Source organism: Lissotriton helveticus, chromosome 9 (genome assembly GCF_964261635.1).
Source record: "Lissotriton helveticus chromosome 9, aLisHel1.1, whole genome shotgun sequence".
NCBI lineage: Eukaryota > Metazoa > Chordata > Amphibia > Caudata > Salamandridae > Lissotriton > Lissotriton helveticus.
Window position 1 is genome coordinate 996,331,242 of NC_136070.1, and position 27,804 is coordinate 996,359,045.

At 44.1% G+C, this 27,804-nt stretch overlaps 1 protein-coding gene across 1 annotated transcript in view; it reads left to right on the forward strand.

The window, feature by feature from the left end:
• The window catches only part of CACNA2D2 (calcium voltage-gated channel auxiliary subunit alpha2delta 2), a 1,696,410-nt gene that overhangs the window by 1,335,700 nt on the left and 332,906 nt on the right, over window positions 1-27,804 (forward strand). The window contains exon 14 of the mRNA XM_078661304.1: window positions 3,875-3,924. Coding sequence (XP_078517430.1) covers window positions 3,875-3,924 — 50 coding nt within the window. The remainder of the gene's footprint in view (window positions 1-3,874; window positions 3,925-27,804) is intronic.

Genomic DNA, 27,804 nt, shown 5'->3' on the forward strand with positions numbered 1-27,804 from the left:
GTGGGTTGCGCAGTAGGAGGCAAAACCATCTGTGGCGCACCGGGTGGCTGAACAACAGCAGGAGGTTGAACAACAAAGGGTAGAACAACTGGGGGTAATGGAGGCGCAGTAGCACCCTGCACATATGGAGGTGGCAATCTCAGTAAATGAGACAACAAAGGAACTTTTTCATGGTCTTCCATCACTTTCGGAGGAGAAGACGGCAAGGCTGGATAACATTTATCTATGGCCATACAACGCTGTCTATCTAAAACTTCACACACTCGATCTTCCTCATCTGACTTAAACTGCCTAGCAGCTTGTAGTACTGACATATTCTTATCTTTCCTATCTCTCTTTGCTTGCTTAATTTCTCGCTGTTTGGCTTCCTTTCGCCAAAGGCGGAAAGAGTCAAACATTGCCGGCTGGGCTTTCTTCTTAAATAGCGCAACTTCCAGATTATTTAAAATATTTAATTCAAAACTACCATGTTGGCGCCATCGTAAGACACCATCCTTCCTTGTACAGCAGACCCACACTTCATTATAAGTGATAGGACCCACTCCGTATTTTGAATAGAGCTCATAAGTCGGAGTTCCAACCGGAGGTATCGGACACGAATCCTCCAATCGGGAATCCCTGTTACAACCACAACTAAACCATTTCCTAATTTTTCTAAGACCAGGCATCTTATAGCTCACTAATCTAGCTTCAAACTTCAAGAGGTTATCAACTATCGATACACTCATAAATATACGAGCCCCTCGGCTTCGATTTTTGTAAAAATCAAATCAAACAAAACCAAGAACCAAAACAAAGTCGTGGGAGCGACCCACTTATTCTTAACCAAAATATCTGTCACGCCACCAGAAGACCGTCTATCGTCTCGCTCTACAAAGGATCAATCAAGTGTCCAAGACAGGACGACAGTCAGGGCAGCAGTCCTTCGTAGCCGTTGGAAAGCGGGAAGCCTCGCAGAAAAGACCTTCGGTCCACGTCGACATGCAGGGGTCAATGAAGTGGCGGCCTTCCTCCAGAATTTCCTCACGTGGCTCCTCACGATCCTCGGGCTTAGACCGGTACCGCTGAAGTCGCCCCACCGTTGGGCGCCAACTGAAGAACCGGATTTTAGAACCCAGCGGCTCCAGGGACACGCCCAAAGTCTTCGGGTTCTCCTGTCTTGGCAAACAGAGACACGGAATACTTCTAGGTGGCGTCAGAGATCAAATTTATTAGCTGCAGCTAGTAACAGTAATCCCAGCAATACAACACGGTGTACAACTCAAGGAACTGTTCAATTTCGAAGAGCAAGACATCACCTTTTATACACAATATTCTCATTATAAATGTACACCCACTGCGCAAAATTCTGACCAATAGGACACATTTTCTAACTGAGTATCACATTAACAAAAACCCAATTTACAGTAGCCCAACCCAAAAGTTAATTATTAGGAATGTCCCAAATTCAATTTCCACAAGCCGGACAAACCCATAATTGAAAGCACTGCCCATGTAATGAAAAGTCGTAAGGAAAGAAACAATTCAGATGCTGATTAGGATAAGATATGTGCAAGGAAACTAAAGGTTAACGAGGTCCTGAACATTAAGTGGCAATCTTAGACAAGAATCAGCCAGAGAAATTGGCTTCGTGAAGGGTCAGTTTCAGGTGAAGAGGTCAGCGTCCTGCAGTTCACTCACAAGTCAGAAAAGGGCCTGTTTAATGCATACATGAACAATGAGACCCATGCAACTTTGTTCGTTCGGTTACCTCCACGGCCTACGTGAGGGCAACACAAAATGGCGTTATGAACAACGCAAACAAAATGGAGTCCAGTCCCGAAAACCACGGAACCTCAGTAGGAGTACTAAGTGAGATAAACGCAAAACTTGGAAAATAACCAAGATTTTTGAGGACTTTCAACACAGAGATGAGAGAGAGTGTATGTGTTTTTATCAGTGTGGGCATGAAAAAATCACAGGTGAAATCCGACAAACCTCACCATACCCAACTGAAAGCACCTGTACCCAACTATTTATCAGATAATACATTTATTAGGGGAGTGTAACACCCCAATACACCTACGAAACTACGCCCCTGCAGTCTACTCAAATCCAAACAGCACAAAGAAACATATATATACTAACTCTTAAAGATAACATCCAGACAATCGTGAGGACCGCTAGTCCTCGTGATTCTCCCCATAGAGCACGCTGTTCCTCACCGTCCTCCAGCCTGATAGATGGCGCTCCCGTTTCTTCCACTTCCAGTGGCTGTTCTTCCCCGACTCTGAAGTCCGTCTTCTGTGTTCTTTGCAATTTGGTCAATTAACTTGCTTCCAAGTATTGCTAGACCAGTGGGAAAGGGGCATATTATTATTATTATTATTATTATTTAGCGATTTATAAAGCGCCTGGTGACCCGGAGGCATCCCCGCGCTGTGAAAGTTATTGGAAAGTTATTATATTGGCTGGATCTTTCCATCCTTAAAACTGAACGACTTAAATAACGTACAAAAGTCCTTTTTATAGGTTTTTGCAAGAGTGAAGTTAGGCACTGGCAGGGGTTCTGTCTTTTTCCCATCTATCACATATCACTACCCGGGCAGCCACATTTATTGCGCATTATAAACGTCCCAAATTGCATATATGCCAAAGTGCTATTTTGTTATTAATTGAACAAAGTGTGTTTAATTTAACTAGTGTGAAATAAACACACTCCCTGATACTACTATGCTACTGTAAAATTCTCTCTGCTTAAACCCTTAGCAAACGACAGGACTTTACTAGCATGTGTGTAAAATGCTGGAGTGCTGTAAATCTTGTATATACAGCACAGGCATGAAGTTACCTCCTGAGGCCTTTTCTATACCAAGATACTACTAGAGGCACTTTCCAGTGCTGCAGCCCCGTAACATAGGCGAGTCAGTGTTGCATGAAGGTTCACTGTCCTGGAGTGCTGTAGCACTGACAGGAATTCTCTAGGAAGGGAGTTCTCAGTGCTGTATTCAAGTGGCTCTGACTGCACACTCTGAAAGATGAATCTCATGCTGTTGAAATGTTGTAGCACTGACATGGCTGTGTCTATTCCTCTACTGTGGAGAAGTGTGGCTCACCGGTTAGAAGCGGCAGACCCTGAAGCAGAGGTCGGCCCGGGACCAGGGTTCAATTCCCTACGCGGCAGGGTCTTGGGTCAATGTCCGCGGACTCGATAATTCTCGCTTAGGTGCCTACGCTAACCATGGGTCCCACTCTGCAACTCTGGGCAATAGCTTGCTTAATCTCCACAACGGCCCCAGCAACGCCGGGGATGCCTGGCTTCACCTTGGGGTGCCCTCTCACAGGGAAAGCCAGGACGGGTTCCCCAGCGGTATGCAGCGCCAGGACACCACGTAACGAGGTAACAGTGCGCTTTACAAGTATACATACATTACATTACATTACACACTTGGCTGATCCTATTCTTCTACTGCACTTAGACTGCAATTTTGTGCTCAATACCCCAGGGCAAGGAGCTGCAACCCTAAAGAGGTACCACTGTATATATTACACACTAGTGTGCCTCAGTAATTAAGCACTGAAAATGACATCTACTGTGATCTGTAGGCCACGAGTTATAATCCTGGCAAGACCAACTCAATCTTCTATCCTTCCAGGCCCAGTACACAGAGTAACATTACATCAGATAATAGTAAAGCTGGTTCTTTACAGTGTTTAGAAACAACAGTAACGTGGTATGAAGGGCTATTGGAAAATCATTTATAACATTGGTGGGACCTATCAGAGGAAGGTTGTGCTTGAAAATTGATCACACAGATAAGGTGAAATTGCATTTATTTCGCTGTAACGGCAGGAGGACAATGTACTGAACTAATATTTCATAATGTTTTTCTAGGTTACTACTTTGAGATCCCATCCATTGGAGCTATACGAATTAACACGCAGGTGAGTTAACACATTATCTCTGTGCTATGATGTTCACCTTAATAATCAGTGTAGGATTTTGGAGGTGGGTTGGGTCATTGCATTGGCAACTATCAGTGGTTAATGTGTAAAAGAAATATGTTCTGGGACTCTTTTCAAGGGGCAGCTTGCACCCTGCCATTTCTCCTGTTCGATCCACCTAAAACAGAACCAACTACTAACAATAAATGTGAGGAAAGGATGTGGCATAATGTCCAGAGCTGCCAACTTCGGAGCTGGGGAACCAGGTTTGAGCCTTGGCGTCGGCTCACATACTGTGATTTTGTGCAAATCACTTAATGACTTAATGAATATGTCCTTAATTGGTGCTCATGAAAAATGCCAGTGTTTATGATTATGTGCCCGCACTGAGCACCGAAACCACAGGCTTAAATTAAGCATGTGCACCTATCAATTCAGAAAGTATAGTGCCAATTAACTTTTGCCCAGTTTATTGGGTGGGAATGGCATTTTTAGGGTTTAAGGGGTTGGTATTGGGTGTTAAGGGTGTTTTTAGGGGTGAGTAAGGGTATTGGGTGTTAAGGGTGTTTTTAGGGTTAGGGTGGGTGGGGGTATTGGGTGATGAGGGTATTTTTAGGGTTTAAGGTGGATAGGGGTATTTGGTGGTGAGGATGTTTTAGGTGAGGGAGGGTATTGGAGGGTAAGGGTATTTTAGTGTTTAGGGCAGGTAAGGGTATTGGGTGATAAGGGTATTTTTAGGGTTCAGGGATGGGTAAGAGTATTAAGTGGTGAGGGTATTTTTAGGGTTTAGGGTGGGTACGGGTATTGGAGGGTAATGGAATATTTAGTGTTTAAGTGTGGTTGAGTTTATGGGTTGGGTCGATAAGGTAATATGTATCTCTCGCTTTCTCTCTCTCATATATATCATATATCACATATATATATATATATTATATATGTATGTATATATCCTCACACGCACACATCTATGTACGTAAGCATATATCTATTTATATATATATTCACTGAAAAAACCATAGGTTATAGACCATATATAGTTAGGAATTAGCATTTACAAAACCTTGAAAATTCACTGAAAAAACCATAGGTTATAGACCATGTATAGTTAGGAATTAGCATTTAAAAAACCTTATTTTACTCACACAAAACCATTGAAATTCCATATATAGTTAGTTGCACTAACTATATATCGCGCACCCGCAATCCACTGCTGATGATGTCACATATTACATCATTCATGACATGGTCAGTGACATCACTGATGACATCACTGGTGACATCTCAAATGACATCACTGATGACATCACTGATGACAACATCCAGTGACTGTATGTTTCTGTAAAGTTAAAATATGTCTTACATATTGAAGAATGAGTGGATGTATAAGTGTCTGGACGAAGGATTTAGTAGGTGCATGACTGAATGTATGAGTGAGTGATTAAATGTGTCTCACTGAGTGCATGGGTTAGTGACTAAACTGTCTTAATTTGTGCATCATTATGTCTGTTGTTCTGTAAACTGCTGCATGTGTTGATCAGTAGCTATATGAGTAACTATATGGGTTATTGATTGATTGCCCAAGTATTTGCATGGGAGACTGAGTGTGTGTGTGGCTGGCTGGGAGGTGTGTGACTCTGTACAGATCAATGTGTACTTGTATCAATGATTGTATAAGAGAGTAAGTATGTGTTAGTATATGGTTGAAAACGTAAGGTGCTCTATGTTTAACTGTATAGAGTAGAAAATGGAAGTGTGATTGATTCTTTACAGGACTGACTAGGTGTGTGAGTAACTCCATGGATGAGTGGCAGAGTGTGAGTGTCTGTATAGGTGTATGAGTGCATATGATAGTGTTGTAAAGATGAGTGATTGTATGTATGAATGATTGTATGGGTGAATGAGTGAATGTGTGTGTACACGTAGGAATCAGTGAGTACGTATGTAGTAACTAGTATTGGTGTGTCAATGGTTTCAAAAATTATACTCTGTTTTTAACACTGGGTGAAACAGAGGTTATATTAAAATGTGAGGAGATGCATTGTATTGTCACATGAATGATATCATCAGTGATGTGGTCATTGATGTCAAATGAGATGTCATCAGTGATGTCATCAGTGATGTCATTTGAGATGTCATCAGTGATGTCATCAGTGATGTCACTGACCATGTCATGAATGATGTAATATGTGACATCATCAGCAGTGGATTGTGGGTGCGCGATATATAGTTAGTGCAACTAACTATATATGGAATTTCAATGGTTTTGTGTGAGTAAAATAAGGTTTTTTAAATGCTAATTCCTAACTATATATGGTCTATAACCTATGGTTTTTTCAGTGAATTTTCAAGGTTTTGTAAATGCTAATTCCTAACTATATATGGTCTATAACCTATGGTTTTTTCAGTGAATTTCAATGGTTTTTTAATAGCAAATATCATAAGCTGTCGAATGTCAAGTACGTGGTAAGTGAAAACATTTTCGTGTTTATGCACACTGATCTGCTTTGAATGGTGCCCCCCCCCCCCTCATTTCTATTAGGAGTACTCTCTCTTTGCACATAGTGAAGGGTAGTTAACGCAGGCCTTTGCCCCCGTTGTAATACGTCGTGCCTGCTTCTCTCTCCATTTGATTGATTGTTATCCAAGTATTTACTGTTTTAGAATTGGTTCTCTTTGGTTCATTCTCTATTTACAAACAAACACAGAGTCGCAATACTCTGTTTAGTCTTTGCAGATAACGAAAAATCGTGTAAAAAAAAAGAAAAGGAATCGAGCAAAATCAGTAGGCCACTAATGGGATCTCTTTTTGACCTCGCTAAAATAGAAACATTAGGAACAACCCCTCATGACAAATACAAAACTAGTGAAATGAACTGAACTCCACACAATGATGGCTGCAAAACAGCTCGGCTCCGCCACCCACCCCGCCCAAAATAACGATAAAAAGCGGCTGCCATGATTGGTTGCGGAATGGCCACGGCGGAGCTACGAAATGGTGCTGCTCTCATGCTAACCCCAGCTTCAGTCTGAAACATCCAGAAACACTGTAGACTACCAATTCGATCAGTTCTGGTCGCGCCCCAATGTAACCCGGTAGAGAAGAACTAGCCCTCCCCTCTTTGACTAATGGTTCTTGTTGCCTGTCCCTTCTGTTGTCATTTAACAGAACTATTTAGCCTGCTGAAAGGGGTTGTGTTCCGACCGCTGGTTGGTGGACACATTTTGACTATATTCTGGACCTGCGTTGTCGCGTAATGCGTCATATGACGCGCCGCGTTAGCGCATCCGGAAGTCATCCGGGGCGCGCAGCGCGTAACGTAAGCATAACAAGTCATGTGACTTGTTAATAAAACTTTTCATTGGTTCATTTTACTTTTCTTATTCTAATGATGAAAGGCTTGGTCATATGACCTAAAAATTACGCTTTTTATTACTTCCGAACATTATTTTTTCTTAAATATATGTTATAATGTTCCAGGCTAATGTACTTTCCCGGAAAATTTACAACTGTCCTGCAAGTAAAATATATTCTTTTTTCGAGAAAAAGAGCGTTTCTTCGTCCCATGACGGAGCCGTTGAGCAAAAGAGGGTCGACCTGCTGTCTTAGTCGCCGATACGCCTGAATATGAGATTCTTATCGATCACTTTATGTTGCAGGAATAGAAAACACAACAGCCCTTGACCATTTATCTTTACTACGTTCCTTCGTATTATACCTTTTACCCTTCATGTAATTGGTCTGCTTTATTTCACTTGCCTTTTAATGATTCTAAAACAGTGACTATTATTAAAAACTTTACCAATGTATATACTACTACCATGTTTTCTTTTAAAAACCTTTATTGTGAAAATTTCATTATACAAATACGAGCCTATAACCACGTGGGCCTGCCACAGAGCAAACTGTAATCGTATATGATGAATAGACATTTACACTGTAGAAGAACGTAACGGGCGGGCCATTAGGTTGCAAGAACTAAGGTGTCTAACAGTTACGGAATCGGTGGACGTACATTTTATAATTAAAATACGACAGGGCCAGTTACAATAAAATTATCTAGATATACATTTGCGGGCAAGTACCATGGGTGACGTTAATTCGAACTTTCAACAGTACAGTAATCAATAACACATCAGAACTTAATATCAATAGGGATGTCGAAATATTCAATCAATTCTCGTCCCCGCCCGCCATGTGCTTCAAAACTGCATACGTATCTCGTGATTTCAAGGTTCTGCAACCAGTACACAACAAGGAGTTACGAGTCCCATTTATTCCGGCGCCATTTTGGGCGAGGACGGGCAGGTCCAGGATATAGTCAAAATGTCTCTACCAACCATCGACTATGATGACGTTCATATGCTGTATTTATTAGAGTAACACTCATCTGTCCACATGAAATTAATTTGCCACAATCTAAACATGTCATTTTAATCTTTCCAAAGTTCTTCTAAATATTTGGGACCGTTTCCCTTGCCTCTGAAGCTCTCAGTGCCACTTCTTTGATGAATGTACTAGCAGGTCAGGGGTTCTCCTCCAAATCTCTCTTTTATGCAGCACTATAATTAATTGGTGCCACCTCTCCATATGACGATGCATGGTATAGTTACCACAACTATATTTTTTTTCGGTTCCTCTGGAGAGTTCATCGTGGCAGATGAAGCGTGTAACGTACCGGGCATTTACCTTTTTTTGCATGTACAGGAAAGGAAAAAAAAATCGAGCGTCCGAGTTCTAAGGTGTCCCAGGGCCATTTTAGTGGACCAGGCCCAAATCCAAAGAACAGGCCGCCATTTTGAGAGTCCTCTTCCAGCCGCCTGTCGCTGTAGCATCAAGAGCAGCCGAAACTCAGCTGAATGGCAACTGAAACGGTAAAGGGGCGCCCCACTACATTTCAGCATTGTAGGATGACCACACCAGTACAGCAACTTGCTAGACATCACCTCGGTGCCATCCGGATCTCGGCGCCCCACTGCAGATGAAGTGCCTCTCAACTATGAAACCACCACGGTGACATCCGGATCTTGGCGCGTTGTGCTGCCTTCGGCCTATTCGCACATCGGTCCGCTACTGACGCCATCTCACAGGCTAATGGGGCGACCCACGCCGAGTTTCAGCATTGTAGGATGACCACACCAGTACAGCAACTTGCTGGACATCACCTCGGTGCCATCCGAATCTTGGCATCTCAACGCCTAGTGGTATCTTCCATACAGAAAATCTTGTTACGCTGCCTTTGGCCCCATTCGCACATCAGTCCGCAACTTAGACATCACCTCGGTGCCATCCGGATCTTGGCATCTCAGCGCCTTGTGGTGTCAGTCAGAAAATATTGTTGCGCTGCCTTTGGCCCCATTCGCACATCAGTCCGCTACTGACACCATCTCACAGGCCAACAGGGCGCCCCACGCCGACTTTTACCATTGTACGATGGCCACACCAGTGGCACAACTTGCTAGACATCACCTCGGTGCCATCCGAATCTTGGCATCTCAACGCCTAGTGGTATCTTCCATACAGAAAATATTGTTACGCTGCCTTTGGCCCCATTCGCACATCGGTCCGCAACTTAGACATCACCTCGGTGCCATCCGGATCTTGGCATCTCAGCGCCTTGTGGTGTATTCTCTTCAGAAAATATTGTTGCGCTGCCTTTGGCCCCATTCGCACATCGGTCCGCAACTTAGACATCACCTCGGTGCCATCCGGATCTTGGCATCTCAGCGCCTTGTGGTGTCTTCTACTCCGAAAATATTGTAGAAAATATTGTTGCGCTGCCTTTGGCCCCATTCGCACATCAGTCCGCTACTGACACCATCTCACAGGCCAACAGGGCGCCCCACGCCGACTTTTACCATTGTACGATGGCCACACCAGTGCCACAACTTGCTAGACACCACCTCGGTGCCATCCGGATCTTGGCATCTCAGCGCCTTGTGGTGTCTTCAAATCAGAAAATATTTTTGCGCTGCCTTTGGCCCCATTCGCACATCGGTCCGCTACTGACGCCATCTCACAGGCCAACGGGGCGCCCCACGCCGACTTTCAACATTATAGGATGGCCACAGAAGTGCGACAACTTACTAGACACCACCTCGGTGCCATCCGGATCTTGGCGCATTGTGCTGCCTTCGGCCTATTCGCACATCGGTCCGCTACTGACGCAAACTCACAGGCCAACGGGGCGCCCCACGCCGACTTTCAGCATTGTAGGATGGCCACACCAGTGCGGCAACTTGCTACACACCACCTCGGTGCCATCCGGATCTTGACATCTCAGCGCCTAGTGGTGTCTTCTATTCCGAAAATATTGTTGCGCTGCCTTCGGCCCCATTCACACATCGGTCCGCTACTGACGCCATCTCACAGGCCAACGGGGCGCCCCACGCCGACTTTCAGCATTGTAGGATGGCCACACCAGTGCCACAACTTGCTAGACACCACCTCGGTGCCATCTGGAACTTGGCATCTCAGCGCCTTGTGGTGTCTTCAATTCAGAATATATTGTTGCGCTGCCTTTGGCCCCATTCGCACATCGGTCCGCTACTGACGCCATCTCACAGGCCAACGGGGCGCCCCACGCCGACTATCAGCATTGTAGGATAGCCACACCAGTACAGCAACTTGCTAGACATCACCTCGGTGCCATCCGGATCTCGGCGCCCCACTGCAGATGAAGTGCCTCTCAACTATGAAACCACCAATGTGACATCCGGATCTTGGCGCGTTGTGCTGCCTTCGGCCTATTCGCACATCGGTCCGCTACTGACGCCATCTCACAGGCCAACGGGGCGCCCCACGCCGACTTTCAGCATTGTAGGATGGCCACACCAGTGCGGCAACTTACTAGACACCACCTCGGTGCCATCCGGATCTTGGCGCGTTGTGCTGCCTTCGGCCTATTCGCACATCCGTCCGCTACTGACGCAAACTCACAGGCCAACGGGGCGCCCCACGCCGACTTTCAGCATTGTAGGATGGCCACACCAGTGCTGCAACTTGCTGGACGCCACCTCGGTGCCATCCGGATCTTGGCGCGTTGTGTTGCCTTCGGCCTATTCGCACATCGGTCCGCTACTGACGCCGCCTCACGTGCCAACGTATTTTCTCCGCATTTTATACCCTATGCCGCATAACAGGTCATGTGACTTGTTTATAAAACTTTTCATTGGTTCATTTTACTTTTGGTTTCCTAATGATGGAAGGCTTGATCATATGACCTAAAAACAACACTTTTCATTGGATGAAAACTTTATTTTTTTCCCAAACGATGAAAGCCCCACCTTGTCGGGCCCCCAAAACTTTTGATGAATTCTCAATGCGGAGGGGACGCTTTCGAGAATGGGGTCCAAGACCTAGCAGACAAGCGTCCGATTTCCAAGGTGTCCCAGGGCCATTTCAGTGGACCAGGCCCAAAAAGGAAAGAGCCTGCCGCCATTTTGAGAGTCCTGTGACAGCCGCCTATCGCTGCACCGCAAGAGTGGGCGCAACTCAGCTGAATTGCGGCTTTTTGACACAGTGGACCAAAAACGGACGGAATGGCAACTGAAACGGTAAAGGGGCGCCCCACTACAACAGATGACACTCCACCTGGAGAGGCCCGTTCACACCGCCTCCCCCGGGGCGCCCCACGCCGTTATTCGGAGCAGCATTGTAGGATACCAAAACCAGTGCGGCAACTTACTGGACATCACCTTGGTGCCATCGTTCTGCTGCCTTGGAACTATTCGCACAACAGTTTGCTACTGATGACCCACCCCCCGCGACGCCCCACGCCGTTATTTGCTGGGTGGCAACTTACTAGACATCACTTTCGTGTCATCTAGATTTCGGCGCGTTCTGCTGCCTTGGAACTATTCGCACAACAGTTTGCTACTGATGACCCACCCCCCGCGACGCCCCACGCCGGAAATCTGGACGTTGTGCTGCGTTGGGACTATTCGCACAGCCGACCGCTACTTCGTTGTTTTTCCCTAAAAATGTTTATATGTTATTACTATTTTTGTTTTCTTGTATATATTTATAAATTATTAAAGTTTTATAATCTTACTACTTTGTCGGAGTGCTATATATTTTTAATGTGACACATAATTGTAAAAACTTTGATGTACAAAGAGTCATCCCTGGAATCTACCGCTTCACGCTCGGTCCCCTCCCCAATCACAATACAGGATGGTTTTCAGATAATAGCAACGCTTCTGCTGTGACGGATCTCATCGAGTGTGGGCCTTGATCTACTATAACTCCTTTGAAGAGGGGTGATTCTTTACAGCTGTGGCCATAAACTACATCTGCAGGGCTAGCTGATAGCCTAGGACCGGCCTGGAAAATCGGACACAGAGGAAAAGGAGTGTCAGAGGGTGCGGTAGTGAATAGGGCGAAAGGGAGGTGTCGGGCGGGCACAGGGTGTGATTCTCAGGGAAGAGCAGCGCAGATGGGGGAGGTTTATTACCCATGCATAAGACAGAGAGCGGGGGTGACCACTGCCTGGGTGAGATGCTTGCGAGGGTGGGGAGCCATGCTAAGGATCGACAGCGTGCACAGAGTGGGTCTGGTCAAGGCATCTAAAATGGCTGCCGTGCACGACAAAAGTGTGGCATTTGAAAAAAGACAAGATGGCGCAGACAATGTTTTTCAACACTTCCTGATTTCCTTCGAATCGAACGTTAACAGACGTTGGGGCATATTACCAAAGTTAAGCGATATTTATCCCTAACGATGCATTGCAAAGATTTTTTTACCGTCAGAAATTATCGCACATAAACCTTGCTATTATCAAGGTTTATCGCAAATACGATAAAAAACGACCGCAATGCATTAATATCGCTGAAAACTCAGCGATATTCATGCATTACCGAGCTAATGCTCTTAGCCATGTTATCCACCTCCCATTGGATAACATGGCTAAGAACTGCTCAGGGCAGCTGTTACTTTTTGGAGATATTCGCGCTTATCTCGAATATTTCCAAAAGTTGATAATAGTAGATAGCGATGTTAGCGACTGTTTCCAGTCGCTAACATCTTGGCATGCCCACTTTGCATGTCATTAGTGATAAATATCACTCACATGCAAAGTGGGGCCCAAGATGGTCGCTATCTCCTACTAGCCGTCGCTAACTGGTGTTAGCAACAGCTAGGTAATACAGATATAATTTTATCTCCGCGAAGCGGAGCGCTGTTACAGATATATATCTTGTTTTTGAACGTTAATTTCTCAAAATGCACTGAAGCACATATATTGAGACCTAGCAAAGGCACATCGGGCTACCAGTCCCTAATATTTTACCAAGTTTCGTGCAAATCCATTCAGCCGTTCGATTATTATTATTATTATTTTTTTTTGCCCCGCGGGGCCCTTTTAAAACCTCCACATCAAACCTAGGGGTCAGCGAGGATCTACTATGCCCCCTTATGGTCATTTGCCCCTTCGCTTTGGCCTCCTCTTGTCTCTCGATCCTACCGAGAGACAAGATGGCGGCCGCTACGTACTGTTTGGAATGTTTACAGACACCGGAGAGCCAATCAGCTTCGCTTCGCAAAGCTCCGTAACGCGAAAAGTACGCGAAGCGGTGCGCTGTTACAGATATATATCTTTTTTGGAACGTTAATTTCTCAAAATCCACTGAAGCACATATATTGAGACCTAGCAAAGGCACATCGGGCTACCAGTCCCTACAATTTTGCCAAGTTTCGTGCAAATCCATTCAGCTGTTCGATTATTATTATTATTATTTTTTTTGCCCCGCGGGGCCCTTTTAAAACCTCCACATCAAACCTAGGGGGTGAGCGACAATGTACTATGCCCCCTTATGGTCATTTGCCCCTTCGCTTCGGCCTCCTCTTGTCTCTCGATCCTACCGAGAGACAAGATGGCGGCCGCTACGGACTGTTTGGAATGTTGACAGACGCCGGAGAACCAATCAGCTTCGCTTCACAAAGCTCCGTTGCGCGAAAAGTCCGCGAACCAGAGCGCTGCCCGGTCCGCTGTTACAGATATATATCTTTTTTTAAACGTTAATTTCTCAAAATCCACTGGAGCACATATATTGAGACCTACAAAAGGCACATCGGGCTACCAGTCCCTACAATTTTGCCAAGTTTCGTGCAAATCCATTCAGCCGTTCGGGCTAAAAGTGAGGCCAACCGCCCTATGGAAAACTCAATGTTAAAAACACGTTTTGGGACCCCCCTTTTTTCTCGGCCCCCACTGGACGAACCCCCCCCAAATTTTCAAGGGCTGCTCAGAAACAAAATGTGCCATTTTCCTGAAAATTTCAGCCAATTCCGTCCACAAACGCCAAAGTTATTAGACATAGAATTTTCAAAAAACCCATAGAGAAAAAATCCTAACTATATATACCTACTGGCGACCGCCAGTAGGTAATATATATTTATATATATATATATATATATATATATATATTACCTACTGGCGGTATAGAGGTTTTAAAAGGGCCCCGCGGGGCAAAAAAAAAAAATAATAATAATAATCGAACGGCTGAATGGATTTGCACGAAACTTGGCAAAATTATAGGGACTGGTAGCCCGATGTGCCTTTGCTAGGTCTCAATATATGTGCTTCAGTGGATTTTGAGAAATTAACGTTCCAAAAAAGATATATATCTGTAACAGCGCACCGCTTCGCGTACTTTTCGCGTTACGGAGCTTTGCGAAGCGAAGCTGATTGGCTCTCCGGTGTCTGTAAACATTCCAAACAGTACGTAGCGGCCGCCATCTTGTCTCTCGGTAGGATCGAGAGACAAGAGGAGGCCAAAGCGAAGGGGCAAATGACCATAAGGGGGCATAGTAGATCCTCGCTGACCCCTAGGTTTGATGTGGAGGTTTTAAAAGGGCCCCGCGGGGCAAAAAAAAATAATAATAATAATAATCGAACGGCTGAATGGATTTGCACGAAACTTGGTAAAATATTAGGGACTGGTAGCCCGATGTGCCTTTGCTAGGTCTCAATATATGTGCTTCAGTGCATTTTGAGAAATTAACGTTCAGAAACAAGATATATATCTGTAACAGCGCTCCGCTTCGCGGAGATAAAATTATATGTGTATTACCTAGCTGTTGCTAACACCAGTTAGCGACGGCTAGTAGAAGATAGCGACCATCTTGGGCCCCACTTTGCATGTGAGTGATATTTATCACTAATGACATGCAAAGTGGGCATGCCAAGATGTTAGCGACTGGAAACAGTCGCTAACATCGCTATCTCCTATTATCAACTTTTGGAAATATTCGAGATAAGGGCGAATACCTCTAAAAGCTACCACCTGCCCTGAGCAGTTCTTAGCCATGTTATCCAATGGGAGGTGGATAACATGGCTAAGAGCATTAGCTCGGTAATGCATGAATATCGCTGAGTTTTCAGCGATATTAATGCATTGCGGTCGTTTTTTATCGTATTTCCGATAAACCTTGATAATAGCAAGGTTTATCTGCGATAATTTCTGACGGTAAAAAAATCGTTGCTAAGCATCATTAGGGATAAATATCGCTTAACTTTGGTAATATGCCCCAACGTCTGTTAACGTTCGATTCGAAGGAAATCAGGAAGTGTTGAAAAACATTGTCTGCGCCATCTTGTCTTTTTTCAAATGCCACACTTTTGTCGTGCACGGCAGCCATTTTAGATGCCTTGACCAGACCCACTCTGTGCACGCTGTCGATCCTTAGCATGGCTCCCCACCCTCGCAAACATCTCCCCCAGGCAGTGGTCACCCCCGCTCTCTGTCTTATGCATGGGTAATAAACCTCCCCCATCTGCGCTGCTGTTCCCTGAGAATCACACCCTGTGCCCGCCCGACACCTCCCTTTCGCCCTATTCACTACCGCACCCTCTGACACTCCTTTTCCTCTGTGTCCGATTGTCCAGGCTGGTCCTAGGGTATCAGCTAGCCCTGCAGATGTAGTTTATGGCCACAGCTGTAAAGAATCACCCCTCTTCAAAGGAGTTATAGTAGATCAAGGCCCACACTCGATGAGATTCGTCACAGCAGAAGCGTTGCTATTATCTGAAAACCATCCTGTATTGTGATTGGGGAGGGGACCGAGCCTGAAGCGGAAGATTCGAGGGATGACTGTTTGTACATCAAAGTTTTTACAATTATGTGTCACATTAAAAATATATAGCACTCCGACAAAGTAGTAAGATTATAAAACTTTAATAATTTATAAATATATACAAGAAAACAAAAATAGTAATAACATATAAACATTTTTAGGGAAAAACAACGAAGTAGCGGTCGGCTGTGCGAATAGTCCCAACGCAGCACAACGTCCAGATTTCCGGCGTGGGGCGTCGCGGGGGGTGGGTCATCAGTAGCAAACTGTTGCGCGAATAGTTCCAAGGCAGCAGAACGATGGCACCAAGGTGATGTCCAGTAAGTTGCCGCACTGGTTTTGGTATCCTACAATGCTGCTCCGAATAACGGCGTGGAGCGCCCCGGGGGAGGCGGCGTGAACGGGCCTCTCCAGGTGGAGTGTCATCTGTTGTAGTGGGGCGCCCCTTTACCGTTTCAGTTGCCATTCCGTCCGTTTTTGGTCCACTGTGTCAAAAGCCGCAATTCAGCTGAGTTGCGCCCACTCTTGCGGTGCAGCGATAGGCGGCTGTCACAGGACTCTCAAAATGGCGGCAGGCTGTTTCCTTTTTGGGCCTGGTCCACTGAAATGGCCCTGGGACACCTTGGAAATCGGACGCTTGTCTGCTAGGTCTTGGACCTCATTCTCGAAAGCGTCCCCTCCGCCTTGAGAATTCATCAAAAGTTTTGGGGGCTCCGACTCCTGCAGGCTTCTGGTGGGGAGCGGCTGCCATGATTGCTCGCGGAATGACCACGACTGAGCTACGAGATGGTGGTGCTTTCATGCTGACGCCAGCTTCAGTCTGAAACATCCAGAAACAAGGTGGGGCTTTCATCGTTTGGGGAAAAAAAAAAGTTTTCATCCTATGAAAAGTGTTGTTTTTAGGTCACATGATCAAGCCTTCCATCATTAGGAAACCAAAAGTAAAATGAACCAATGAAAAGTTTTATAAACAAGTCACATGACCTGTTATGCGGCATAGGGTGTAAAATTAGGAGAAAATACGTTGGCACGTGAGGCGGCGTCAGTAGCGGACCGATGTGCGAATAGGCCGAAGGCAACACAACGCGCCAAGATCTGGATGGCACCGAGGTGGTGTCCAGCAAGTTGCAGCACTGGTGTGGCCATCCTACAATGCTGAAAGTCGGCGTGGGGCGCCCCGTTGGCCTGTGAGTTTGCGTCAGTAGCGGACCGATGAGCGAATAGGCCGAAGGCAGCACAACGCGCCAAGATCCGGATGGCACCGAGGTGGTGTCTAGTAAGTTGTCGCACTGGTGTGGCCATCCAACAATGCTGAAAGTCGGCGTGGGGCGCCCCGTTGGCCTGTGAGTTTGCGTCAGTAGCGGACCGATGTGCGAATAGGCCGAAGGCAGCACAACGCGCCAAGATCCGGATGGCACCGAGATGGTGTCTAGTAAGTTGCCGCACTGGTGTGGCCATCCTACAATGCTGAAAGTCGGCGTGGGGCGCCCCGTTGGCCTGTGAGTTTGCGTCAGTAGCGGACCGATGTGCGAATAGGTCGAAGGCAGCACAACGCGCCAAGATCCGGATGGCACCGAGGTGGTGTCTAGTAAGTTGTCGCACTTCTGTGGCCATCCTACAATGTTGAAAGTCGGCGTGGGGCGCCCCGTTGGCCTGTGAGATGGCGTCAGTAGCGGACCGATGTGCGAATGGGGCCAAAGGCAGCGCAACAATATTTTCTGATTTGAAGACACCACAAGGCGCTGAGATGCCAAGATCCGGATGGCACCGAGGTGGTGTCTAGCAAGTTGTGGCACTGGTGTGGCCATCGTACAATGGTAAAAGTCGGCGTGGGGCGCCCTGTTGGCCTGTGAGATGGTGTCAGTAGCGGACTGATGTGTGAATGGGGCCAAAGGCAGCGCAACAATATTTTCTACTATATTTTCGGAGTAGAAGACACCACAAGGCGCTGAGATGCCAAGATCCGGATGGCACCGAGGTGATGTGTAAGTTGCGGACGGATGTGCGAATGGGGCCAAAGGCAGCTCAACAATATTTTCTGAAGAGAATACACCACAAGGCGCTGAGATGCCAAGATCCGGATGGCACCGAGGTGATGTCTAAGTTGCGGACCGATGTGCGAATGGGGCCAAAGGTAGCGTAACAAGATTTTCTGTATGGAAGATACCACTAGGCGTTGAGATGCCAAGATTCGGATGGCACCGAGGTGATGTCTAGGAAGTTGTGCCACTGGTGTGGCCATCGTACAATGGTAAAAGTCGGCGTGGGGCGCCCTATTGGCCTGTGAGATGGTGTCAGTAGCGGACTGATGTGCGAATGGGGCCAAAGGCAGCGCAACAATATTTTCTGACTGACACCACAAGGCGCTGAGATGCCAAGATCCGGATGGCATCGAGGTGATGTCTAAGTTGCGGACTGATGTGCGAATGGGGCCAAAGGCAGCGTAACAATATTTTCTGTATGGAAGATACCACTAGGCGTTGAGATGCCAAGATTCGAATGGCACCGAGGTGATGTCTAGCAAGTTGGTGTGGTCATCCTACAATGCTGAAACTCGGCGTGGGTCACCCCATTAGCCTGTGAGATGGCGTCAGTAGCGGACCGATGTGCGAATAAGCCGAAGGCAGCACAACGCGCCAAGATCCGGATGTCACCGTGGTGGTTTCATAGTTGAGAGGCACTTCATCTGCAGTGGGGCGCCGAGATCCGGATGGCACCGAGGTGATGTCTAGCAAGTTGCTGTACTTGTGTGGTCATCCTACAATGCTGAAACTCGGCGTGGGCCGCCCCATTAGCCTGTGAGATAGCTGTTCTTTGGATTTGGGCCTGGTCCACTAAAATGGCCCTGGGACACCTAAGAACTCGAACGCTCGATTTTTTTTCCCTTTCCTGTACATGCAAAAAAAGGTAAATGCCCGGTATGTTACACGCTTCATCTGCCACGATGAACTCTCCAGAGGAACCGAAAAAATATATAGTTGTGGTAACTATACCATGCATCGTCATATGGAGAGGTGGCACCAATTAATTATAGTGCTGCATAAAAGAGAGATTTGGAGGAGAACCCCTGACCTGCTAGTACATTCATCAAAGAAGTGGCACTGAGAGCTTCAGAGGCAAGGGAAACGGTCCCAAATATTTAGAAGAACTTTGGAAAGATTAAAATGACATGTTTAGATTGTGGTAAATTAATTTCATGTGGGCAGATGAGTGTTACTCTAATAAATACAGCATATGAACATCATCATAGTCAATGGTTGGTAGAGACATTTTGACTATATCCTGGACCTGCCCGTCCTCGCCCAAAATGGCGCCGGAATAAATGGGACTCGTAACTCCTTGTTGTGTACTGGTTGCAGAACCTTGAAATCACGAGATACGTATGCAGTTTTGAAGCACATGGCGGGCGGGGACGAGAATTGATTGAATATTTCGACATCCCTATTGATATTAAGTTCTGATGTGTTATTGATTACTGTGCTGTTGAAAATTCGAATTAACGTCACCCATGGTACTTGCCCGCAAATGTATATCTAGATAATTTTATTGTAACTGGCCCTGTCGTATTTTAATTATAAAATGTACGTCCACCGATTCCGTAACTGTTAGACACCTTAGTTTTTGCAACCTAATGGCCCGCCCGTTACGTTCCTCTACAGTGTAAATGTCTATTCATCATATACGATTACAGTTTGCTCCGTGGCAGGCCCACGTGGTTATAGGCTCGTATTTGTATAATGAAATTTTCACAATAAAGGTTTTTAAAAGAAAACATGGTAGTAGTGTATACATTGGTAAAGTTTTTAATAATAGTCACTGTTTTAGAATCATTAAAAGGCAAGTGAAATAAAGCAGACCAATTACATGAAGGGTAAAAGGTATAATACGAAGGAACGCAGTAAAGATAAATGGTCAAGGGCTGTTGTGTTTTCTATTCCTGCAACATAAAGTGATCGATAAGAATCTCATATTCAGGCGTATCGGCGACTAAGACAGCAGGTCGACCCTCTTTTGCTCAACGGCTCCGTCATGGGACGAAGAAACGCTCTTTTTCTCGAAAAAAGAATATATTTTACTTGCAGGACAGTTGTAAAATTTCCGGGAAAGTACATTAGCCTGGAACATTATAACATATATTTAAGAGAAAATAATGTTCGGAAGTAATTAAAAGCGTAATTTTTAGGTGATATGACCAAGGCTTTCATCATTAGAATAAGAAAAGTAAAATGAACCAATGAAAAGTTTTATTAACAAGTCACATGACTTGTTATGCTTACGTTACGCGCTGCGCGCCCCGGATGACTTCCGGATGCGCTAACGCGGCGCGTCATATGACGCATTACGCGACAACGCAGGTCCAGAATATAGTCAAAATGTCTCCACCAACCAGCGGTCGAAACACAACCCCTTTCAGCAGGCTAAATAGTTCTGTTAAATGACAACAGAAAGGACAGGCAACAAGAACCATCAGTCAAAGAGGGGAGGGCTAGTTCTTCTCTACCGGGTTACATTGGGGCGCTACCGGAACTGATCGAATTGGTAGTCTACAGTGTTTCTGGATGTTTCAGACCGAAGCTGGGGTTAGCATGAGAGCAGCACCATTTCGTAGCTCCGTTGTGGCCATTCCGCAACCAATCATGGCAGCCGCTCTTTATCGTTATTTTGGGCGGGGTGGGTGGCGGAGCCGAGCTGTTTTGCAGCCATCATTGTGTGGAGTTCAGTTCATCTCACTAGTTTTGTATTTGTCATGAGGGGTTGTTCCTAATGTTTCTATTTTAGCGAGGTCAAAAAGAGATCCCATTAGTGGCCTACTGATTTTGCTCGATTCCTTTTCTTTTTTTTTACACGATTTTTCGTTATCTGCAAAGACTAAACAGAGTATTGCGACTCTGTGTTTGTTTGTAAATAGAGAATGAACCAAAGAGAACTAATTCTAAAACAGTAAATACTTGGATAACAATCAATCAAATGGAGAGAGAAGCAGGCACGACGGATTACAACGGGGGCAAAGGCCTGCGTTAACTACCTTTCACTATCTGCAAAGAGAGAGTACTCCTAATAGAAATGAGGGGGGGGGGGCACCATTCAAAGCAGATCAGTGTGCATAAACACGAAAATGTTTTCACTTACCACGTACTTGACATTCGACAGCTTATGATATTTGCTATTAAAAAACCATTGAAATTCACTGAAAAAACCATAGGTTATAGACCATATATAGTTAGGAATTAGCATTTACAAAACCTTGAAAATTCACTGAAAAAACCATAGGTTATACACCATATATAGTTAGGAATTAGCATTTAAAAAACCTTATTTTACTCACACAAAACCATTGAAATTCCATATATAGTTAGTTGCACTAACTATATATCGCGCACCCGCAATCCACTGCTGATCATGTCACATATTACATCATTCATGACATGGTCAGTGACATCACTGATGACATCACTGATGACATCTCAAATGACATCACTGATGAGATCACTGATGACATCTCATTTGACATCAATGACCACATCACTGATGATATCATTCATGTGACAATACAATGCATCTCCTCACGTTTTAATATAACCTCTGTTTCACCCAGTGTTAAATACAGAGTATAATTTTTGAAACCATTGACACACCAATACTAGTTACTACATACGTACTCACTGATTCCTACGTCTACACACACATTCACTCATTCACCCATACAATCATTCATACATACAATCACTCATCTTTACAACACTATCATATGCACTCATACACCTATACAGACACTTACACTCTGCCACTCATCCATGGAGTTACTCACACACCTAGTCAGTCCTGTAAAGAATCAATCACACTTCCATTTTCTTGTCTATACAGTTAAACATAGAGCACCTTACATTTTCAAACATATACTAACACATACTTACTTTCTTATACAATCATTGATACAAGTACACATTGATCTGCACAGAGTCACACACCTCCCAGCCAGCCACACACACACTCAGTCTCCTATACAAATACTTGGACAATCAATCAATAACCCATATAGTTAATCATATAGCTACTGATCAACACATGCAGCAGTTTACAGAACAACAGACATAATGATGCACAAATTAAGACAGTTTACTCACTAACCCATGCACTCAGTGAGACACATTTAATCACTCACTCATACATTCAGTCATGCACCTACTAAATCCTTCGTCCAGACACTTATACATCTACTCATTCTTCAATATGTAAAACATATTTAAACTTTACAGAAACACACAGTCACTGGATGATGTCATCAGTGATCTCATCAGTGATGTCATTTGAGATGTCATCAGTGATGTCATCAGTGATGTCACTGACCATGTCATGAATGATGTAATATGTGACATGATCAGCAGTGGATTGCGGGTGCGCGATATATAGTTAGTGCAACTAACTATATATGGAATTTCAATGGTTTTGTGTGAGTAAAATAAGGTTTTTTAAATGCTAATTCCTAACTATATATGGTGTATAACCTATGGTTTTTTCAGTGAATTTTCAAGGTTTTGTAAATGCTAATTCCTAACTATATATGGTCTATAACCTATGGTTTTTTCAGTGAATATATATATATATATATTTAAACAAGTTTTTTACTTACCTGAGATATACTTACATTTTCATTGTAAAGGTATTCATGGTGAATGCATGTGTGTGGTAAAGACTTGTGTGGTAAAGGCATTGTGTAGTAAAAGCTATGTGGTAATGGCATGCATGGTATTGGGATGCGTGATTCCATCATACATCCATTCTAATTATTTCCTCTGATTTAGAGATACAGATATATCTTTACCTCATACATTTTCTTGCTTGTTACACAATAGGCGACTTTTTCCTTTACCTATACCATTACGAAAATGTGCTTTATCTACATATTTGAATCGAAAGGCCTCCACGCATTATTAATTTAACAATTGAATCGATCATTTGATTTGTTGTAGGTAGAGGGAATCCTTCCAAAACGCTTTGAATACATTTTAATCCTATTCATTGTGTTTGGGCATTTTTCTTTTTTACAAACAGTCAATCCCCTGGAATCCATCTCAGTGTCCTTTTTTAGAACATACAGAACTCTTCTTTTGTCATTATGGGCTTTTAGAGGTGAACAGCAATGGGAAATCCTGTAACTACTATGGAAAGTGCTATTTCAGATGCAGTTGAACAATTTTCTCAGCCACATTATCTTTATAGCTCTGATTCCATCTCAGAATAACAGATGGTATTTACTGCACCTGATAAATACTGATATCCGAGGTAAAATATTTACCAACTACAGTACAGTTGTGTCACATTAGCCCCTATTGTGTGGTGGTGCCCCCAAGCTCCAGAGCACAGTACACTGACGGGGTCTGGGACCAGTTAGTATGAGACGCTCATGCATGCCTGCAAGCAGTTATGCATCGCGCCCTGGCCGGCACTGAGCACGAGCAAGTGGCGGTCACCACCTATCTTAAGTGGTAGGGTGGCCGCGGGAAGAGTGCAGAGTTTTGGGGCGGGGAGGGGAAATAATAAATAAGAAAAGACTGACCTGCCGATCCGCTGTCGGCCGCCTCGCTGCTCCTCTTGTCGCTGTTGGGCTGGAAGAGGATGAGCCCTCAGGGCACAGGTTCCACACCCAATCCAGACTCTGCTCTCAAATTAGAGCAGCACCAGGATTGGTCTGAGCAGCCTTGTTTATCGCTCAGATGGTGCATTGGAGCCTATGTGTTTTCTCCAACTCAGCCGGGTTGGAGAAGCATAAGTGAGCATGTATGCTTGGCCAGCCTAGGACTCTACTCCACCCTGACATGCCTGATCCCGCTCCGACCCGCCCTATAGTCATTGAGGGGCTTGGACTGACAGCCTAAATAAAATAAAAATAATGTAGTTATTGTCTTTTTATTTACGATCTGTTTGCACAAGCTGCAGGGGCGACGCTCTTCCACCATTACGGAGGAGCCGAGCCTGGCATGGGCCTGAGAGCTCCTGACTGGGTCAGTGGAGGAAGGGCCTCTATGTAATTTGCATAGGGGCCCCCTCAAGGTTTGTTACGCCACTGGTACAGTAAATATCTCCTGTGCCAAGTACTAAAAGGTACAAGAAGGCATAATGTAAACATGGTATTTATCTCTCCAAAATACTAATGTTCTGCATTTTTACGGCACTTTTGCCCTTAATAAATTCCTGGAGATTTGCCCTGCTGAAATCGGTCAGAAAAAAATGGTAGGTTGACAATTATTGCACCACCCAAAAGTATGATCCCTGCATAAACTACTGTTTGCGGATGGATCAGTATTTAATCTGAAACTTGGAACTAGAGCCTATGGTGGAGTACATTTCTCTGGTGCAAACTCCTTATATTTGCCACTTCTTCTGGAAAGCAAACCATTTTCAATTAACACTCACTCTGAATAGGAACATTGGTCTCACTTTGGGACTTTGTGATTTTAAAATACATACTCTATTAAGGGACAGTGAGGCCATCTATAAGGGAACACTGTTACTGTTCAGGGTGTAATTGAAGTCAAGCCCGTTTGGACCATGCTACACAAAGCATTACTTTTTATCTATAGAAATAAGGGATGGCTTCAGGCGATACTTATGGATTAAAGCATCCGGCTTTATTTATTGAATAAATAAAGTAAAACATTCAGTGACCAGCCACCCACACTGTGCTAACTTCATTTAATCAGTGTATTAATAGTGTATCACTTTCATCTCATTCTAAGTCGAGGGAATGCTTGCTGCATTTTGGAGGACTGAATGGCACTGATCTGAGTTCAAAGTTTTGATGAACTTTAACATAACTATAGCAAATCAGTTGTAAACAATGATATCTACAATATTTTATCAATCACCGAATGAGGTTGCACTGATTCAGAGGAAGCCACTTGTCTGTGGCCAATTTATTTCCAAAGATCTCAGTGGCCTAATATCCTGGCTCAGGATGTATTTTGAATGTTATAACTCCTAGAACGCGAGTTAAGGTGGTTATTATGATGGATGAACATTATTTCTTCTGTCACAGAAGAAAATGTTGCTGTGCACCTATTATTAGAATGTTTCCGAGGAGCTTTCTACATGGGAAGTAACAACGATTCTAGTTGTTGTGGCTCTTGTTGAATTATTATTATTGTGTGGCTTGAGTTTTAAAACCTCCTCTATATATATGTATTGATCCAATATATTTTACAGATGTGCTTTTGAAGGCACCATTTTACTAATCTTTCAACCCCCTCGTTGAGAAAGCAATAACACTATGAAACATTAAAATCATTTTTATTCTAACAATGAAGATGTTGGGAATATATTAAAAATATGGCATTCTGGAATTTCAGTCTGTTTTACAAACTTTGAATATCTTTGAATATCAAAAGTGAAGACTATGTCTCTTACAAATGTGAAGAGAATAGGTTCAGCCTTTGTAGCTATCATTCGGTGAATTTTCATAGGATTCCTAGCAACTTAATTGAATGTCAAAGGCTGAGGGTTGGCATGTAGATTTCCTTAAAAAATCGGAATTTTCATCTAATCCAAAATTGCAGACTTCGGAATTACAAAACCTAGATTTGAATCCCAGCTTCTCAGGTTCATAAAATAGTTTCATCCTGGGAAAGTGATTTTAGGTCCCGAGCTTCAGATTCTTACTAAAATACCAATATAATTCTGCCCTTAATCAAACTGTAATAACAAAACAGCAATTACATACATTGGAGACTTTCATACTTTAGTGAGGCAAAAAAACACGAAGTGAGAAAAAGGTGGAAGAGAATGAGATCATGAGGAAGGGAAAGAGTAAGTACAAAAATGGGAAAGGAGTAAGAAGGGGCAAAAGAAAAATGGAAGAAGGGGAAGCAAAAATAAGGCACGTGGATGAATAGTTCAATGTGATGATAAAGTTAAGGGTTGGGCGAGAGAGTTAAAAAAGAGGCACGAGTATCTCACAGAAAGGTGTTGAAGAGCAAGAAATGTGCACACTCAGTGTCCAACTTCTAATCGGCCGGATTTTCCCTGCCTCCGAAATAAGTAGGGCACGATTTAATGGTAACTCTTACCAGCCCATTTCCTGTCCACTCATAATGAAGGCCTTATTGTTGTGTTTTTTTATTTGGTTTAGTTTGTTTTAAAATAGATTTTCTGTTAAATACATGGAAAATGTGTTCCATGTGAAGTAAGAATACACATTTTAGCATTGTTGAGGTCCAAACATTACGGGGGAGGGGGGGAATTTCACGAGATCATTGCTTTCAACACATATTTGTTTTAAAAAGCATGTGGCTTTATAAGGAAAAATATACTTCTAATCCTGTTGACCCACATATACCGCAATATTTTGTAATTTTATCATAGTAGAATTATTGTTCATTGCATTTGGAATAATTTTAGTGTAAGTGCGCATGCACAACAATTCTGCTGAGACATTTCGCGACTTTTCACTGTCTGATATTCAAGAAAATCTGTAGATACCAGAATAACATACAAGGGAATAAAAGTTCTGGTGGGTTGGATGAGTGTGCTGCCTCACCTTTTGATGCTTTGCTTATAGGTCGTTAAACACCCACTGGGCTGGCACTGCAGCAGTCACTACCACCATTAAGCTTCATATAGGGTCTGTTCCCAGATAAAAGTTTTATGAACACCCGTCTTGTATTGATAGCCCTTCTTAGGCATCTTGACGCCTCTCCTCTGTTATGTACAATTAGCAGGTGTGGCTCTTTAGCTTGGCCTTTTGATGTTCTTACCTTTTAGCAAGTGGGCTGGAAATATAAATAGTGGTGTCCTTGGCTTATGCATTTTGTATGATTCTCACTCGTTATGTCAGATTTCAAGTTGTGCTTTCTGAGGATGTGCTTGATCTGATGTCAGAAGCTCTGTTCTCTAAGGTGATGTTATGTCTAAGTAAATATCTAATGTTTGGTCTGAGATTCTGCACTTTGTATGTTGTGCTTCAAGACTGTCTTGTGCATAAGGTGGTGGTGTGCTTAGATGTTGACTTACCCAAATGTTAAGTAGCGGGCAGATGGCCACAGATGGATGTATGACGTTACAATGCATACTTTTACAATGCCTACCTTTACATCGTAAGTTTTACAACGCATACCATTACAACGCATAATGCTTTTGGGCGCTGGATAGTGAATAGTTTAATTTACTATTCCAACTCCAGTCCCCGTAGATAGTAGGGAAGGTGTTGGATAGTACATTAAACCTATTCCCTATCCTAGAGCGCCCCCCAGCGTTATGCGTTGTAATGGTTTGCGTTGTAAAAGTTGCGTTGTAATGGTAGGTCGTTGTAAAAGTTGCGTTGTAAAGGCTGTATACCGCCACAGATTGTTGAGCAGTTGTCCCACCTCAACAGAATTATATTTTCTACTTATAATTCAGGGGTGGTCAATAAATGCAAATGCTAGACAGATGACAGTGTAAGCCCTACAATGCTCTCCTCCATCCGCCTTCATGGCCGGTGAAACCTAGGCTACCAATGGCAGCATTAGCAACAGCTACCCCTGACTACCGCTAATTGGCTTCCATGGGGCGGTGTGGAGTTTTTCTCTTTTGTTCCTCTTGTGTTTTGTTCTGCAGACGTGCTGTTGGAGCAGTCACATCCCCCCTGCTGGCCTGGTCTGATGATGTACTCTAATGTGTGCTAGGAGCGAGCTTGTTCCTTGGTGAGGTTTCCAAGCAGCGTGGATGGAAGCTGGAAATAGCAAAGAATCCATCAAGCTATTAAATCAGGCAGCTGAAGATGGAGGGCCAGCGATAAGCTATTAGCACCCAGGAAACGGGCTGCTCAGATC